Source organism: Vespa crabro, chromosome 11, assembly GCF_910589235.1.
Source record: "Vespa crabro chromosome 11, iyVesCrab1.2, whole genome shotgun sequence".
NCBI lineage: Eukaryota > Metazoa > Arthropoda > Insecta > Hymenoptera > Vespidae > Vespa > Vespa crabro.
In genome coordinates, this window is record NC_060965.1 from 2,879,230 (window position 1) to 2,899,902 (window position 20,673).

The window sequence follows — 20,673 nt, forward strand, 5'->3', positions numbered from 1 at the left end:
TTGATGTTGTTGCTGCTGTTGATGTTGTTGTTGCTGTTGATGTTGCTGCTGTTGATGTTGTTGTTGTTGTTTGCTTAAAATCATTGATTTGAGCCGACTGTTCAGATTCACTCGATTTGATTGAGCATATACATTATTTTCATGGTTGTCTTGATTATCCGAATATCCATTGTTTTTACTATTATCTGCATTTTGTTGCCACATGATTCTTTCCCCAGAATTTTGCATATCTTGTTTCGATGTATGCTGACCCCACGTAGGTTGATTTTCATTTACTGAAGATGGGGACCACGTCATATGATTATCTATTTTAGTTTCTTGCGATGATTGATTTTGCCATGTCGTAGATTGATGACCTGGTGTTCTTCTTGGACTAGGTTGAGAATCTGGCCATTGTTGTTGAGGTTGCTGACTGGATTCACTTTTCATGCTATTGGGTGACCAGTTGGGTTGACTAGTTGGTGTGTCTGGCCATGTCATTTGATTGGAGGGAGTCAGTCTTGGATTTTGTTCAAGTTTGGTTTGTTGCGACCATTGCTGCTGTTGTATTTGCTGAGAGGATATAATTAATCCCGAATTTTGTTGACCTGTATTTTGTTGCGTTTGTATTTCAGGACTACTCTGTTGCCACGAGTGTTGACCAGAAGGCGTTACTCTTGAACTTTGTTGGGACGGATTTTGCTGATGATCTGGTAATTTTGGAGAATGTTGTGGCCACCCCTGATGTTGTTTTTGAGTAGATGGCGTCAATCTTGAGTTCTGAGTATCTCTTAATTTAGGACTTTGCTGCGACCAACTTCCCTGAGTTTGTTGAGATTGTTGTTGTTGTTGTTGATTCTCAGTATTGTCAGTCCACGATTGAGGAGTTTGAGGTTCCTTTACGGTACCATTTTCCCAACTCATATGACTACCCGGTCTTGACAACTCTTGTTGTCCTTGTAGCTGCATAGCTTGTTGTTGCTCATTTTGCTGCTTCATAGTATTCTGCATACTCTGTTGCTGAAGCTGCTGCTTTGAAGACTTTTGCTGTTGATGGTGTTGTTGAAGAGTAGAATCCGACCACGTCATATTACTATTATTTACACCACTGATTTTTGAACTCGTACTAGTGTCAGTCCATATATGTCGTTGACTAGTATCCGACATAGTATGTTGCCGTTGCAAATGTTGCTGTTGTTGATGTTGTTGCTGATGTTGTTGAGCAACTTGTGATTGCCACTGATTTTGTAGCTGTTGTTGACCCATTTCCACGTAGCCTGGATATCCGTTAGAGTTGTGTAAACTCTGTGGGCCCGGTTGAAGTGGATACCCAGGCATCTCGTTTCCCGACACATTATTCGCAGCAATTGTGGCAAACCCTTTTACTTGCGTGTCCGTAGGAGGTTGCTGTTGTTGCTGCTGTGGCGGTTGTTGTTGTGCCTGTTGGGTATCCATGTGTACGGAGCTACTACGGCTTGTTGGAGTAGTCGAAGGTGGTGGTGCCATTGTCACATCCTGAAAAGAGGATCATTCGATCTGTAACTTAAAATCGATTGCAGCTTTATCATCCGCAAGAAGAGACGCTTACTCTTCTTTGCTATGTAATACATGTGTTATTAAACCAATGATACGATTAAAGCACTATTATTGTGTAGATATGATAATTAAAAAATTAAATTTATCTTCTTGCTTTAATACATATTTTGCACGTATCACTGTATTTAATATGTATTTTAGCAACGAATGTTAAGCTTCGTCTTCAAATATAATATAAAAATATGGCCTTTGCATAAAACATTGCCACGAATAAGTTTTACTAGCAATCCTTACCTGCTGCTGGTAACCGTTAACATAATCCTGTCTTTCGTAACCAACGGGTTGCGTTGGTGCTGAAGCAGGATCCATAAATTGACCATTTAATGGCCTTTGAGGTGTCGAAGCTGCCGTTTGTGGTGCCACTGGTGTTAAGGGTGAAGGTTGCCCCGTAATTGTATATTGTCCTGTAGTCCCGGCTCGTTGAAATGCCGATTGATCAGTAGTTATAAAAGTTTGCTGTTGATACGCGACTGTAATAACGATTCATACCAATTCATAAAAATGTATATAGATATACCTATTTTAAAAATAATTGTACTACACAATTCCTATTTATGTACCTGGTTGAGGATGATAAGGCGTTGCGGTGCTGTATTGAGTGTGATATCTTAATTCTTCTAACTGATTAGGAGCAGGAATTTGTTGAATAAATTGTTGAGGTGGCCATGCAGCTGGCGTGGTTTCAACCGCGACTGCACCCACAGGACCAACTCCCTGATGCCATACTGTATTACCGAAACCAGCTGCCGGTCGAAAGCCAGCACTAGAATCTCCATAAAATGGCACTACACCGGGAGACTAGAACAAATATACGAAGTGCACAATATAATAATAGATTTAATATAAATCTCAACAGTGCGCTTTAACTCCTGCATTTAATTATGAAGAGTATCTAAATTTTATTTAGCCTAATTTTGTCAAATAACATTGTAACATTTGCCAGACAAATTATTTAACTAGACCTCAATTGTTATGTGTCACTGTTCGATCAACAGTTATTGAATTACGAAAGTAATCCCATTAACGAACGACCAAGGAAGAGGAATTTCCTCGCAACATCCTATAATCGGAAATCCCAGAGGTAGATTGATTTAGCGACGATCGATCTAAATACGAAATATGCTCAAACATATCGTATCAATTGGGTATTAATATCTAAGCGATAAAAAGGAAACCATGCATAAATTGTACATATAAAATTCCATTTATTTGCCAGCTTAAAGTTCATTGAATTCGATTATAGTCATTGTATTACAGTGATACTACAATTCGATTGTAGTCTAGTGCACTGGTTCGCAATTCATTAGCTTTTAGTTCATTAACATTAAATGCATTTACAGAAGGTCTTTGAAACGATGGTCTAGCTAATTTTGAACTCCTTTTATTTTCGTTGTCAACAACGTTCTCGAAATACTATCCCCATTGTAATCCTGGTTCTTTTCTCAATGGGGAAAAAAAGAGAAAAAGAGAACAGCGAAAGTAAAAAGGAGAAAGGGCAGTAATCCAGAAGGATATCTGAAGGCTTCTTTGATGCAAAAGCATAAACCACTTAAATGAATCGCTTCTTTCGTCGTACGATCGATAATAGAAGGGTAGTAGTGAGCTCGAGAAACTCCGTGAGAGCCCCCAAAGTGGCCGTGAATCCGTGTTTGTGGTCGAGGTTGATAGCATCGAAGGCGGGCGTCTCGCCAAGCGAGACAGGGGTCTCTTTGCCCCTACCCCTTGCCGTACCACACACCAACCGATGTGGACGCTCTACTCTCGGATAGACCTCTCCTTCCCTCTTTTCGCAGCTTTCTCGCTTTCTCTCAGTGTGCCCTTAGGGGAGAAAATCCTTCCGTTCTCGTGGCACCGTGACCTAGGGCAACGTGAGAGCCCGAGGCGCGATAAAACGGGATGTCCCGTGACAGCACCCAAACATAACCCTCAAGACCCTGCCCGCCAACTCGAACCACGTCGACTGCCAGCCTCTTGCTCTCTTTCTCTTTCTCTTTCTCTTTCTCTCTCTCTCTCTCTCTCTCTCTCTCTCTCTCTCTCTCTCTCTCTCTCTCTCTCTCTTGCATCCTCCATCTCTTCCTACTCTCCAGCTAAAACCCCGGAAAGAGTTCATTGCCCTCGACCTTTCGTACCTACTCTCCTTTCTCCAGCATGCTCCGCTTACTCTCTAGGGCAGAACCACTTTACGTGCCGTATTACGAGCACACTCGTCGTCACTGACGACGCTGAATACAGATTCTTTTCACTTACCGAGTCTGCCTGAAAATAGGACGTTTATATCGGCACGCATTACTTTCTCGTTTACCAACTCGCGCTCGCGCGCACGTCTAGCTTCGCGTAACACGTTATAGCTTGTTCCTTGATCGCGTGCGAATAAACAGCTGGTAGAATCGGATAAACCGATGAAAGCGGTGTTTTTCCTTTCGTTCTTTGTCTTCGACTCGACAAAATGGATCATGCAGGAAGAGTTTCAGTATTACGATATTGCTATAATTTGTTTTATCTTAGGTATCTTGTTTAGTTATTTTTGTTTAAATATTTTTTATTAAACATTTTCATAATTATATTTTTCAAATAAATTTTTATCAAAAGTACTTTAATAGAATGTAAATTGTGTTGCTGCAATAGAAATTGATACATTATCGATAAACTATATTTTCATAATTATGTGTTTCTAATAAATTTACATAAAAAATACTATATTACCGGAAGAAATTGTGTTGGTACATTATCGATAAACTTTTACATTATCATACTGATTGATGCTAAGCATCTTGATGAATCTACGGATTACATTAAAATTACTAACGATATCAAATCATTTAGAAGAGGTCATCATGTTATAGGTAGTAGTAAGATCATTATCTTGATGCAATCATTCGCTAATTTACATTTAATAATTCTGATGATACTCGAGTAAATTGATTAAAACGGAACACTCTATGTTGTACATATACATCCGAATACATGGGCAGCAAGAGAGAAGTTTATTTATCGTCGTGTCAGCATTTACCTCCTCCTCCTTCAGCTACCCGTACCGATACCATCACTTATTCCCTCGCTTGTTGGCTTACTATACAAAAATCAGCTGACAATTCACTTGTTAAGCATCTCTAAAATATTCTTCGATAATATTCTTGCTAATTAATTTATATAAAAATTAAAAACAAAAGATGATATATTCATAAGAAGAAAAAAGTTGTTCCTTTATCCTAAAGATTTCTGTTCTATTATGTTGGTTTACTGGCTCCTGGAATTTACATAAACTTACTACATACATATTTATCTCATATGTATCTATCACGGGCAATTGCGAAAGAGAAAACCGCACGTGCTTCGCGGTCGAACGCAATTCGCGTACAGGCAACGATCGCCCGGCATTTCGTGGTTTTGGTTTACTGCATAATTGCGCGTTTCGATGGATACGCCGACACAACATTGATACCTTTATCGCCACGATATTGCCAATTACCGTCGAGCGACATCGAGCACGTTTGTGTATGCAGATGGCGCTTTATACCCTACAGAATCTAACCTAATATGTATAATGCGTGAAAATGCATAGTTAACGCCAAATTTTCCACGATTACTGTCGAAATTAAACAAAAATTTTACACCTTGTTAATCAATATAATTCATTTTTGATTAACGAAAAGATCAATACATCAATACCATCGACTGAGTATCACTTAAGTATTTTTATTTTATCGAAGTAAGTAAGATGAAAAAATAAAAAAATTATGAGAAAATTCATATAAGTGATATTTAATGTTGGATACAAGATTTTATTTATATAATGATGATATAAAATGTAATCTTAATTCGAGCATAACGTTTGAATAAAGAAAACATGAAGGACAATTTTAAACAAGCACTCTCATCCCAATTTCTTGAATGAATCCCAAAAGGAAAAAAAAAAGAAAAGAAAAAAAAAAAGATGAAGATAAGAAAGAGAAGAGTACGTCGTTTTTTTTCCTCGCGTCAAGGGTTGTGCAGAAATCGGCTACCGAAATGGCAGTATAACGTCTAGGGTAGGGGTAGACTACCGACAGACGGCGACTGCGGGGGCGGTGACCGGCCGCCAACGCGAATCAATACCCGCAGGAACAGGAACCGCCGACCTACGAGGTATGTGTGAGAGAACGAGAGACACGAAGAGAGAAAGAGAGAGAGAGGGAGAGATAGATAGAGAGAGAGAGAGAGAGAGACTTGCCGACGAAGAAGAGAGAGAAAGAGAGGGGCGCGAAAACGGCGTAGGAGGAGAAGCAGGATGAGACTGGAGAAGGAGGAATTGCGAGTTCTCCCGCCCCTCATCTACTCTTACCACTACTACCAGCACTACCCATCACCTCCACCACTACCATCGCCATAGTCGCCGGCACTGCTGCTAATACATACGAATGTTCAGAGGTTGCTGCTCTACCTGTCTACCTTTTACGACTCTTTCGTGTCTTCGACGCTTTCCTTTTCTCCTCGACACGTGTAAAAGATGCATGCTCGAGGCGGGAGGAAGCGAAGAAAACGTTGAAGAATGCGTGAAGAAAACGAGATCCCTCTCTTGGGATATGGGACTAGTGTTCCTCTCATGCTTTTTCTGATCCACATTGATATCTCCTCCCATTGATCACTCTTTTATCTTTTGATAATTTTTCATGACCTTCCGTATGGTTATCGTACAGATTGTCCTCTTTTTAAATTTATAATATAATCGATAAAACATATATATTTGAATAAAGACATAAACGAAATATTATAGAAGAAATTATCTTATAAAATGTTAAAGAATCCAACATGTCTACGAGACATCAGATAGTGCGATATGTCCGAATACGTATTACTACCTCGTGACTTACAGTCTAGAGTTCGACGGACCGTCTATACGTGACCTTGACGGCCGACGATTGGACGGTGTTCTGCCCGAGAGATAGAGTGCGAAAGAGAGAGGCCGAGTGGAAGTCCAGAAGACAGTACGGCTACACGCAGATTACTCCTCTCCACACTACCACTCAACTGTACACACACAAACACACATGCCATCGTCGCTGGCACATAAATGCATGCCGTAGTCGGAGACTGGTTTGCCCAGTAACCTCGCATACTGGCCGAGCTAAGAAGAACGAAATGTACTCTCCAAGTCGAATACAAAAGACCACATTCCTCTATTCCTTCGAACCCTTCACGCCTTATCTTATACCACCTTCCTCCTTCTCTGTCTATTTGTCTGTCTGCCTGTCTCATTCCCCAACTTTTCTTTAGTCTTGCTTCAGGTTATAACACATTCCAGCATATTATTATCTTCTTTTTTTTTTTCTTTTTCTTGTTTCTTTTTTTTTTCTTACTTTAAGCGTTCGAACTAGATTCAGTTAAGTAGATAAATTAAGTACTTATAAACGGCCTGAATCATTAATCAAAAACTATTGCCAAATTTCAGCTTGTTACAGAACGATTTAAAATGAAAATAAACGGCCACTTTACTTGTTTTAGATTAATTGAATCAAATACGTTCGATTAATTTTTCTCGACGAACAAGAATATTCTAGAACAAGTTTTTTATTTTGATCTACAACAGCGTTCGATCGCTAGCAATCTCCGATTACCTCGTAAACAGGATAGAAGTCTCTTCGCGGTTATTGCAAAAAGATCATACCATATCAAATAACAGAATTGTCACGTGCATTATTGTCTCGAAATGGACACACATATCTAATTGAGGTCGAGTTACATATTCCATGTATCTGTAGCGATCGTTTTAATAGATGATCAAGTCACTATTGTTATTTGCATCCTTCCTTTACACTGATTAAATATTATTGAATATGATACCATATAATATGATACCATATAATACCAGATAAGATACTTATCGAAAATAGTTGCTCATTTGTAGATGAGTAAATGATGAAATTCTTTCTTCGTTAATCTTGTTGGATAAGTGATACCATGATAAGCATGAACGTTCACTAATCCTTACTATAAACAGATATACCACATTGCCCCAGGCTCTGAGAGTTCTAATGCAATTTTAGTTCGGTGTGAAGGCAGGTCGAAACGGCAAGTAGTAAGGGTCTAGGTCAAGGTCTTAGGTCTAGTATTGCTATGAAGCGAAATCGACATTATTGGGCCATACTCCAATGCACTCTCTATCGACAATAATATTTAACAATTGGATATCGAATGTTCGAAAGCGATGAAGTACAATAGAATATGAAGAAAATAAGCCCAATTAATGACATCATTTTTCTGTAAATGGAAAATATCGCAGGTGTTCGTACAATCATTGCTATTAGACTATAAGGACTTGGTATACAAGGCAAAAGAGTAATCAGAGCACTGTGCGACTGCTGAGTAAAGATAGATAAGTAAGTAGAACTGCGATAGAGTGGCCTGACATCTATTATCAAGAAAAAATAACGTATCGTCCTACTATTTTATCAAAATGTTACCAAAAATTTCATTATCTGTATATAACCATTGCACAGTACTAATGCGTAAATCATCTCATTTAAAAATATCTTCGATCAAAGGTATCATTTTATTTTCGTATTTGTGTTCACAGCTTTACTGTAAGATAACTTCTGGTAATAGAAAAAAAAAAAGAACGCAAAAAGATTTCTAAGTTACTCACCATGGAGACAACGGGTGGCGGAGGATTTCCGTTTCTGAGAGCCGCCGTTTGCTGACTCGCCGCGGGGTTCAGGTTGTCCTTGGCCTGCTGCATGGGATCCGGCTGATGCAGAGGCTGCTGCGCTTGCTGTTGCTGTTGTTGTTGTTGGTGTTGCTGCAGACCACCGATGCCTGCTTGAGGACTACCAAGACCTGCGGGTGCACTGTCTGGCGTGCTGACTTGTCGAGCGATTTTTCGATAACTCTGTAAATTTGAGAATAGAAAAATTTTGTATTTCAATATTAGTCCTCTCATCTCGTTCGTAAATTTTAAATATGTATATCAATATAAATATAGGATTTTATTAAAATTTCAAATAAATTTGTTTAAAGCGTTAACTTTTACAAGTATTAAATTGAAAACAATAAATTTAATCGAACATCATTTTAGAAACTACGCAATAAATAATAAGAAACTACACATATTAAAAACTACATTTCTTACTGGCATCTTACTCTAAGATAAAAATTACAGTAAATCAACGCTAGAAGTCTGAACAAAAAGGAATGTTTTTCTACGTGGGAGAGTTGCATCGAATAATTTCTAATACTGTGTTTCATCTTCGTACCATCACGACACAAACTAGAAATGACGTATACATATATTTATCTTCGGAAATGAAGGAAGAAAAGGATGCTGGTACGAGAACTGAGTATACGCTGGTGTGACCCTAATGCTAAAAATAGCTACATGGCCTAAGTAGGCCGAGGCGGCTGAAACTGTTTCCATAGTCCAACTGGTTGAACGAACATCGTCGTTCCTACTAAAGCATGACCCCTTCCCCTTTCTTCTAGTTCTTTTTCTTCTCCTTCTTCTTCCTTCTCCTAATTTTCATTCTTCGTTTCGTAAATTCTATGATCATGACGGAGGTCGCGGTACTCGTCAAAATCAAAACTATATCGCATACATTGTAAACCGAATCATTAATATAATGAAAATTCATTATAATTTCTTTTCATTTGTTTTTCACAAAAAAAAATCAAATATCGATATGGATGCAACTTTTTCATCCCGAAAAAAGCGCACACTTTTATCTAATCGTTACATTTAAAATGAGTAATCAATTATAAGCTTCGTTCAAATAGATATTTATCTGTTTAACAACGTAATAGAAGAATGTGATAAACGACTAAAATATAGTTTGAAAAAGATGGAACAAAATCGATGATAATCTTACCTTGAATAGAATATGGAACCTAGTTTATATAATAACGTGCATGCATATAATTATATAAGCTCATTATCTCGTGAAGGAAACATTATTTATTCCAATATTAATAATACGATCGGAGTACAGTCGCGAAGGTATATGAAAATATGGCTTCGAACTAACGGTGAGAAACACATCAACATAACATATATGTAGAAATCGACAGCTATTAATTTTCTCTCGCACGTGCATCATACAAGTATTCGATCTTACCCTCTCCTCTCTTTCATTCTCAACTCCGTGTATTTTACGATAGAGTACACAACTCACAAATACGAAGACTGCATATCGGATTTATAAATAGGCAAGGTCTTGGGCCCACGCTAAGCCCACAGGAGAGAATCGTATTTGCCTACCGATTGCTCTGTCACCCGCTGAGATATTTTATTTACATAAATCGAGTTGCGACGTATGACCGGACGTGCTCGATCATTTCAATATATATATATATATATATAAAAATATAATATGTCATTAAGAAATATCTCACGAAAGAAACAACCTATGGTATAACTAAGTAAATATAATTAAAAATTGATCCATTAATCTCTAGTCGTAATTCATAAAAAAAAAAAAAAAAAAAAAAAAAAAAACAAGAAATTTAAATAATAATAAATGACAGATATAATAATAGAATAGGACTCATTATATCGTCGTAACGAACTGACACAACTTCTTTTCACACTATCTTCGAATAGCAGTCTCAACTTCACAGACTCATCCGTTTGTTATGCGATTGATGCGATTGGAATGACGAATAATTTTAAAATGACACACGTTCACTACCTTGGAGTCCATGTTCTTTCACGGTAAATCGACTTCTTGAAAATCTCGACGCTTTCTCTCTCTCTCTCTCTCTCTCTCTCTCTCTCTTTTTCTCTTTCTCTTTTTTTTCTTTCTCTCTTTCTCTCTCTCTCTCTCTCTCTCTCTCTCTCTCTCTCTCTTTTTCTCCCGTCGTCTTTTATCGCGAACTTTAATCGGTGCTTTTTCAAGCCAGCCAAAGTTATAAATAGTCTTTCCTTATTCCCTGCTCTCAAACCGTCACGTGAAAGGCAGCCTTCCAAACGAGATGAAAACTTTCTTTATCGAAATGAATTAAACTTCGTTGTCGTCATTGTTGTTGTTATTATTATCATAGAATTTCGCGGGACGTGATCACATAAAAATAATAATAAATAATGTACCGACCTATAAAACTTGTCGTCGAATTAAACTGACATCTTATTTAATGAAATATGTTTTGTAAAATGAAATATAATATCGATACTACTAAGCATTACGGGAACAGTAACTCGGTCGGATTTGACTTATCGTGCGATTACGATGGGCAGGAAAGTCATTATTTGTTTTCTACCGATAAAAGAATGATACCGAATGGAGGAAGGAGAAGCAATTTATGGGAGACATTACGAAACGACGCGACGCAATATTTTATTGTCCATGCCCAGCTATATAACTCGCGTAAATGTAATTTTTTTCACCGTCTCTCTCTCTCTCTCTCTCTCTTTCTCTCTCTTTATACAAACACACACACACATATCTTTCTCTTTCACCCTCACCAGATCACTAACTTTTACTTCTTAACAGCAAAAAAGAAGACTCAATGGACTTGTCGCGAATTGTACATTAAATACTCATCGATCTCCCCCGTCGAAGATGAGTTTCGACGAATGACACAAACGACGTTACTCGACGTAGTCGTGGTAAAAGCTCAAACCTTCGGTTTGTCCTTGTCTCATACGAGGGACAATGACCACAGGCTGAACTCTAGCCGGTTATTACCACCATAATTTCATCGATTATTCGTATATACCTCGCTGTGGAGAATTCTTAAGAGTATTCTTCCTACGTACCCGAATGTAATTTCATCTATACGAAGGTTATCTTTTTGTTTATCTTATGAATTTAATACTTAAATTATTTTCCATAAAATTCTACACACGTTTCAAATCTCATATAGTATACCATTCGTTCGTAAATCATTAAGAAATTTGACTTTTCAAAATATCGCTTTTCATAATCATGATCTTGAAAGAATTAGAGTCGAGTTTTCTTAAATCATTCGTTTTTTCTTTTCTTTTTTTTTCTTTTTCTTTTTCTTTTTTTTTTCAAGAGAAAATGGAAAAATAAAAAAAGAAGGATGCCTCAAAGCGAAGCACCTTTTGGCCATTTCATTTAAAACAACGCGACGCACAGGTTCGTTCATTTTTCTAACGGCCACGGAGTACAGCGCGCTATAACGACCGACGTGCATGCTCGTTTACGAGCTCATTTTTCGGACGATCTCGTCGGAAATAAATCCGCTGGAGGCCGTAGAAAAACTCATGCGAGGCAAAAAGAGAGAGAGAGAGAGAGAGGGAGAAAGAGAGAAAGAGGGAGAAAGAAAAGAAGAAAAAAAGGGACTTCTCTCTCCTTTGTCCAAACCGCGTAGACAGCAACGGCTCTTTAATGGCAAAGACAAGCAAAAGCGCATCCTGTTTTTAATGACCGAACTTGAGCGTGGAAATTCATTAAATCATTTTTTCTTTCTGCTTACATTTTTTTTCTTCTTTTAATAAATCTAATCGTACAACGTATTTTTGTTTGTCTTTCTTTCCATCGCATAATAAGTTTGCAACAACAATTAAATTAATTTGTTAAATATTTTTTATCGAATCTTACGTTGTTACTTGTTTCCTTTTTTTCCCTTCCTTCTTTTTCTTTTTCTTTTTTCAATCCGTAAATACCATAAACGAATATAAAACAGTGATAGATCGGTTTTGATTTATGATTTCTTTAATAAGATTGATCCCCCATTATATTGCGTATCCATAAATCACAGAAATAAATCGACGAATAAACGATCTATTGCGCATAATGATCATTAAAAAGGATGGTTTGAGCGGATGGTCGATCTTTCAAGGATAAATCCGTCATAACGTACATATGTATGTTTCTATAGATGTGTGCTTGTAGATGTGTATCACAATTCTGCCAACAATGGAGATCGAAATTACGCGGAAGCCAAAGTCGATGGTACCTAACGAGCATGGTTATTGAAAAGATAATGCGTTCTCTTATTTCGTTCCTTTTTAAATCGCGAACGATTCGCTTCGTCATGAGGATATTTATACCAGGGTGCCTTACGCTCCCCTGAGCACCTTTTCAAAATTTAAAAATCGCATTACGTATGGTTAATGATTTTATATATCTCAGAAAATAGGGACAATGATAGTTCAGCCATTTTATTGCTTCTATCGTTGGTTCATTGGTAAATCACATTGATCCAATTCTCTCTCTTTCTCTTTCTCTCCCTCTCTCTCTCTCTCTCTCTCTCTCTCTCTCTCTCTCTCTCTCTCTCTCTCTCTATCTCTTTTCCTTTCTTTATAAAAAAAAATATCTTCTCTTTTACTACATGTCGATTGAAAAATTTATCTTTCAATATTCTCGAACATATTGAGTACTAGATCCATTTTCATCAAAAAAAAGATGATGGGTTCTTTTGAAACGTCGATCATCGTTGAGAAAATATAATACATGTCATAATGGATCATTTTCCTTTTCATTTTTCTTTTCGAAAAATTTTTCCTCTTCTATCGGCAGGTAAAAATACATGATGTGGAATCTATGGCCGAGAGTTTCGTGGCTACCGGTTAGAAAGGGAATCCATTACGCAAGAGAACCACGTGGTCGATCACGTGGCCAATTATTCGGACGTTAATGTCTGCCACTGACGATCGTTCCACGACTTACTACAACAGTGCTTTGTTAGGATGCACCCTAACTCTAAGCTTAACGCACGTGAAAGCAAATATCCTTAGATATAGCAAAGCGCGGGAAATACAAATCTGTGGGCAGAACTTATAATTAATTAAGTGAATATTCCAATTAATTTAATAATGTGTAAACGAAAAAAAAAAATCTAAGCAATTTTACCAAGCAATTTCAAAAAATATAACGTAATACAAATTTCAATTTTTGTGAATGGTCCTCATGAAAAGGAAACACATAGATGACTGTTCGTCAATGTTAAAACCTAGAGGCACGCATGGGACCGATATAAATACCCATCCAGGATCGGCCATACGTTCACAGCCCCTACTCTCATAAAATGTCGGTTAATTATATATGGCGTCTTTCGTTTTGTATTCCCGTGGAGATTCAAGGTCCATCTCGTCTATTCCTGACGAAATTTCGTTTAGCTATCGTAAGATAGTATGTGGAAATATGTAGGAAGAAATGAGAGAGAGAGAGAGAGAGAGAGAGAGAGAGAAACAAACAGAACAGATAAAAATACATATAAAAAAAAAAGAGAAAGAGAAAGTAACTGGAAGGGAAAAAAAAGAAATGAAAAGAAAGATATATTAACCATAGTAATAGCAACGTGTCAATTCATGAGAGCGTTGAAACGCGTGGCCTCTGGGCAACGACCGCTCTCTAGCCGCCGATTTCAGCTTACCTCCGGTCATTCCACTCGCGATGATTCACATTCCGTCGATTTAAGCCAAAACGAGCTTCACCGGCTCCCTCTATATCTTTCTCTCTCACTCTCTTCCCTCTTTTTGCGCGCCAAACGCACGCACTTTTTGAAATATACTTTAACGCACGTAACTCGTACGTGACGTGTTATCAAATTGTACCTTTGAAATAATTTTTCCTTAACCCGAGAACGAACGAACATGCGTTATATCGTCATTATAGAAACCTTTAAGTCCCATTCATAATCATCAACAGATATTTTGCGAGGCGACTCGCTTTAGCAACAGTACAGAGAGAATACGAGACTTGACCTGAATTCCGCGATAGAGCGGTTACGCAACCAACGAAGTTTCGCGCGAGTGTTTCGCGTTTGGCTTCGATAAAGGAAAAAAGAAACGAAAAAGAAAGAGATAGAAGAACGTCGGAGAAGAGAAAAAAATAAATAAAGAAAGAAAGAAAGAACAAAATTGTCGACGTTAGGGTAGAATGAAGAAAAGGGATGAGATAAATGACTGGGGATTATTTTTATTTAAAAAAAAAAAAAAAAAAAAGAGAGAAAAAAAAGAAAAAAAGAAAAAAAAATCGAGAGTAGGGCCATCTCGTGCGATGGTTGAAGCTTCAATAAACCGAGATGTTTTCGAGCGTGAAAACGGAAGGGAAGCTTCGTTAAGAGGTGTAGTAAACAACATGTGAACGATGTCGGCTGTGTAACGCTGATCAACGCGCGGTTTTTTCTTCTCCCGGTCGATTTGAAATAATTTCTTTTCATCGTGTTTCATGCTCCAAATAGCAATTAATCAAAATTGCATTGAAAAACTCGGATACGTTCAAAAAAAGAACAAACATGAAAGTTATGACCAATGAATGTTACGATAGATTTAATTAAGAATCTATCCGAAGAATCTAATAAATAATTTATAAAAATAAAAAGCAATATCTCTTGATCGTATTTACATATATTCATAACAATAAATATAACATAGTTTTGTAATCGGGTAAAATTTTAAACGAAGTTCTTGATTTTCCGCGTCTTACGATTGAAGAACCGGCGGATGCCGTTCGAACAACTTCAAGCGCGTCGCTTGAGATTTTCCGTACAAAGTGGCACGATTTTACTTTTTTAAAAATACTTTTCTCGATTTAAAACAATTTTATCATTGACTTTTTCATTTCTTCTTTAACGATATATCTTATTAACGTATTCATTGTAATACAGCCCATTAAGATTTCCCGCCCATTCAATTCTTTCTCGTTATTTGATCTATGTCAATTAAAGAAAAAGATCAAAAATTTATACAATTTGATATAAAAAGGTGTCAATTTCGTTCCCAGATATATCTGATTACGAGTCAGTATCCTTTCGTCATTCTGCTCCATCGAGAAAAAGATCGACGAAGATCGACGAAATCACGTGTAACGATATATTACTCCGAATAGAAATAATAGAGGAAAAATAAAAGTGAAAAAGCCTACCTTTTCTCGATCTCGTTCAAATAGAAAATAACAAAATTTCACTTTGTTCTTCGAAATAATTTCGCGAAATATAAAGATATGGATCTCTTATTATCTATCTCTCTTTCTCTTTCTTCCTTTTTGAAGAATGAGCTTCATGTACACTGACCACCGATAAAAATCGATCGTGGCTAGTCGACGAGCACCCACACACACTCGCGGATCGTTCACCGCCAAAAAACAGCCGCGGGACTGTTCTCTATCTCCTCGTTTCTCTTCGTCGATCTTTTCCCCTTTCCCCACCACTCCCGGCACTCCCACTCCAAGCCTTCTCCTCTCCTCGGGAGAACCTTCCAATGCACGTTAAGCGCACACTCACACGTTCTATCTTCCTTCTTCCACGCGTTCCAACATTTCGACTATGTACTTTCTATCTTCGTCTCTCTTTCTCGATTTTAGCGCTCATGACGCGCGTCGAGATTCTCGTATTCTCCGCGCCACACCCAAATCGTCCAAGAAAATAGTCCGGACAACGTCAAGGAGACGAGAAAAATAAGATACAAGAAGGAGGAGAAACTTTTTTGTATTACCCGCGCGCATTTTGACTCGAACGGAAATCGACCTCCCGCGCTGACGCTGCGGGTCTCTATCTATCTCTATCTATCTATCTATCTATCTATCTATCTCTGTCTCTGTCTCTCTCCCTTTCTCTATCTCTCGCTTCCCCCTCCCCCCATCTCTCCCTCTCCCTCTCTCTCTCTCTCTCTCTCTCTCTCTCTCTCTCTCTCTCTCTCTCTCTCTCTCTCTCTCTCTCTCTCTCACGTCACACGTGAGGTGCAAGAAAGTGAAAAAAAAAGAAAAAAAAAAAAAAAAGAAAAAAAAAAGAAAAAAAGCAGAAAAAGGTAAAAAAAGGAAAACGTAGACCGTCTTAGATAATATTTCTGCTCCGTTTACCTTTTTTCTTTGCTTCTTTTGTTTTTCTATATATTTCAGTAGATATCTTCCCGCGCTATTTTCCCCCTCTATTCGTGACTTTACAAAGGTATATACTATATACTCGCGCTTAGTACGGACACGGTCACGTCGTTCTCGGCCACACAAAGCTAGCCACTAGAGTAGCGTCAAGTGCGCGCCTCCGCGTTGCTTCTTCACCGAGCTATAACCTCGCGTCACGCGCGCCTCGGAAACGTTCGTGCCTTTTCGTGTCGCTAACCTTTCGCTCTCCCTCGCACCGGACTCCCCATCGTCTTTCTCCGTTCAGCCTTCTCCCCACCATTAAACCTCTACTCCCGCTGACTGCAATCCCCCACTCCTTTATCACCTCCTCCACCATCTCCTCCTCATCCTCATCCAGCATGACTCCCACTTCTCCAGAATACTCTCTTTTACCTACACACACCCTCGCTTTTCGTTTCTTCCGATACATACAGTGGCATGCAAAAATCACTGTATTTCAATTAATGTTTTCGATTAAAAAAAAAAAAAAAAAAAAAAAATTGCAACATCTTCCTATTAGATTTTGAACAGTCTACCCTCTATTCATTAAAATTGGAGAAAAAATGTATTAGCTAAAAATTTACTCGATTTTTTTTTTTTCTTTTTTTTTTTTACTTTTCTTTTCCATGATATAGCCAACAGCCTAACTAGCTGGCAAACTTTTGCGCGCCACTGTAAACATCTCCTCAGTGAAGGTTGGTATTCTAGACACAACGACTCGCGCTTCTCTATCCCCTCTCAGCAACGTTTCCTCTTGGATAGTCCTCGCCATCTCACCCCGCATCATCCAGCCACAGCTTCGAAGGGACGCGGTCGAAACCCTCTCTCTTCTCTCTGCTTTCAACCTACTACTACTATACCCCTCTACCCGGTCGTCATTTCTCCCCACTATCATCCACCTATACCCATGCTCCCACTCCTTCCGTTTCCGCGAGAGACGCATCGATGCCGACCGTCTCCGACTCTTACGTTCCCGACGACAATACTTACGGACGGCATCAATCTTTCTTTGTGAATGTTGTTGTTATTGTTGTTGTTGTTGTTGTTGTCGTTGTCGTTGTCGTTGTCGTTGTCGTTGTCGATTCTAAGCGCACTTTTAAAAAACACCTTAGGATCTTTACGATCATATTTCTTTCAATGGGTTTCAAGATTTTTTTCGATTGCATTCTTCGCGATCGAAAATTGTATTTAGATAAGATTTCTTTTTTATGATTAAAATGATAGCAAATCATTTTCATGCTGATCGTAAACAATTAATAATGAAAAAGGTAGGATCAAAAAAATTTATCTTTAAAATAAATACGTAGTATCGTTTGTATTCAGTCTGATAGTAGTTTTATTGAGTAGCAAGAAATGAAATGTAAAGTGATAAGACGTGATGTTGAGGGACGATAAAATTTTCCTTCCCATTCTAATACCTCCCCTTCCTATCTCATTCTCTTAAGTGGCTCGCTTTCCGTGACTGGAATATACGGAGGTAAAGGATCGAACCGGATATCCTTCAAACGAGATGATTCCTCGGGACTTCGTTTATTAACGTCGCTGCAACAAGTTGCCGAGCGCGTTGCCACTGGCGAATAACACCCTTTTAGCTGCTCTCGAATTCGCTCTGTGCTAACCCTCTTTCTAGGAAACCGAGTAACCCTTTAGTGGCTAGTCGTTCACCTCTACAAAGTAATGTACCTATATATTGCTTGGAGTAATTCTTCAAAGTAGATAATATTTCGAGCAAGTCTTTAGAGGAAAGTGAGATTATCTTTGAAAAAGTAAAAAAGAAAAAAAGAAAAAAAAATAAAGAAAAAAGAGAGAAAATTTTTATCGTACTTTTTATTTGCTAGTCACTAACAAGAAAGGACATTTTAAGAATCCTATTAACATTTCATTCATCAACAATTCACATTGTGAAATCTATCAGCATTATTTTGGTTTTTCGATCACAAAAGAGTACGATCATGATCTTTAATCCTGATATATACATACATATGTGATTTTTATACAGACATAAAGAAGTATTAACATTGAATCACAATTATCCATTATTCTAGGAATTGAATCTAGCGCATTTGCGCATATTTATTGCACATTAGGCACGAAGATAAAGATTTCAGATAAAAGATAAAGATTTCAGATAAAGATAATAAAATTTCAAACAATTTGAATGTATAGGAAAAATTACGAGTATTAATAAAAAAATAGGGACTTTATTTATCTTTGGTGACACTGTGAGCGGTATGAAAAAGCGCCGAAATTATCTTATCTATACGTCAATAGATTAGATAACTGGAAGGCCCCGGAGCGGTCCCTGAACGAAACTCAATTAAGTTTTTTTGAATTTTCTTTTTCTTCTTTTTCCTTTAAGATGATGAATGTAAACGAGAGATTTGAGAGAATAGTTAGAAAGGTCATAGGTTACTACTATTTGGATAGGAAAGATAGGAAATATGTATGTAGGTGGGAGATTCGACGATGTTATAAAGGATGATAAACGGTGAACGGATTTTCGATAACGGGTGGAAACTTAATGGTTCGCAATTTATGATGTCATCGGTTGGTAATTAAAATCTCATTAATCGTTCGCGAATGAGGGAGATAGGCAGAGAGAAGAAGAGGAAGAGACAGATTTTGTAACATAAATGCCTCTAAATTTACTCGATAATAGATATCGGTTGTGATAAGCAATCATATAACTTTTTTTTCTTCTTTTCTAAATACACCATAACGCAGCAGATAAAAAAAATTTCATCGACGTTTATTAAAAAATTTCATTTTAGGAAAATTTCAAGATAAAGATAGAAAAAGGATATTAGTAATTTTATTTAAAATTCAAACAATCAATATTTGTCGACAGATTTATCTCCGTTTTTCGTCAGAGGAGCCCATAAAGCGACACATTGTTCATGAGTTCAAGATGGCGTGGTCCAACCCACCTCTACCGTTTCTACTCAACCACCCCGTTGTCGTCCACCCTTCTCAACCCCCTCTTATACCTGCCTAATGCAATTTAACTCCCGTCGACACCATGGTGATCGTACGTGTATATCATAACGAGAGAAGGAGAAGAAAAAAAAAACAAGATCACTATATATCTTTAGGATACTCCCATTAGATGTTCATAACTTTCCTTAGGGCTAATGCATTTAATTAATTCAATAGGTTATACCAGGGATTTAAAACAGAAAATATTATTAGAATTTTTCATTTTCAAACTTAATTAAAAATTTTCTAATCCTTTATATTTGATATAAATGAATGAATAATAATTTCGTCATTAACGCCTTAAAGATCGCATAATTCGCTCAAAAAACTCTTGCTAACCGACAATCCTCTCATGTAATCTTAAACATTTTTAGTTCATTCCCAACATAGGTAATAGTTACCACTAAAAACATCACTGTCCTAAAGTATATTAATGTACATAATTATAGATAAGAAAAAACTCACTTAATAAGCTTCCGGCCATAAGTTATATTGACAAATGACAAATATGGTATCAGCGAGTATCAAAATGGTAAAATAATATTTATACGTAATAAGGCAAAAAACTTTTCATAGAAACTAACATGTCACGACAGACCTTTATCGATTAGCAGATGTCTTGTTACCTGATATATGAAAAAAGAAAATGAAAAAAAAAAAAAAGAAAAAGAAAAGAAAAAAAGTAAAATAACACTTCGTCACGAAAGTGTTCGAATGATATAGGTACTAGTACATATGTATATATGTACACTATTTCTTCGCAGGAATCGATAGACCAACCGGTAAAAAACCAAAGAAATCGTTAAATTCTAAATGCGCTAAACTCCTTTATATATATTTCTTAGATAAAGAAATATTTTATTTATTTTTATTTCCTTATTATTTTTAAGCTATTGAACAAAAAAAAAAAACATATGAATTATATTCATTATACTTTTGAATCGTATAAAATTTTATTCACTTTATAGACCTTTATATATTAATTAACTATGCGTATTTAAAATATAAACTATCGGCGATACAACTACAATGAATAATAAGTAGAAAATATATTTAATGATAAGATGTAAATGAAGATTATTTAAGATGATCAAGTAGTAATGCGTAAATTAAGAACATAAAATAGTGTTGATAGCTTCGTAGAGATTTAGTTAGGAAATGCAATGAGATAGCCGGAGTATAGTTGCAGGTTTAACCACTAGGAGGCTTAAGCAGGACAATTTTAAACATGGCGGTGGAGCGCAGACAGGCGCACTACACGTCGATCAATACCATCTTGCTTAATATCAGTTCTCAAACTCTGTACAGCCACGTCCAAGAGATTTACGAGAAACAAATCGACGTT

The 20,673-nt window shown here is 37.2% G+C and overlaps 1 protein-coding gene across 1 annotated transcript in view; it reads right to left on the minus strand.

The window, feature by feature from the left end:
* The window catches only part of LOC124428261 (DNA N6-methyl adenine demethylase-like), a 63,136-nt gene that overhangs the window by 9,637 nt on the left and 32,826 nt on the right, over nucleotides 1-20,673 (minus strand). Inside the window, exons 3-6 of the mRNA XM_046972153.1 lie at nucleotides 8,198-8,440; nucleotides 2,136-2,373; nucleotides 1,810-2,045; nucleotides 6-1,494 (exon numbers count right to left, since the gene is read on the minus strand). Coding sequence (XP_046828109.1) covers nucleotides 6-1,494; nucleotides 1,810-2,045; nucleotides 2,136-2,373; nucleotides 8,198-8,440 — 2,206 coding nt within the window. The remainder of the gene's footprint in view (nucleotides 1-5; nucleotides 1,495-1,809; nucleotides 2,046-2,135; nucleotides 2,374-8,197; nucleotides 8,441-20,673) is intronic.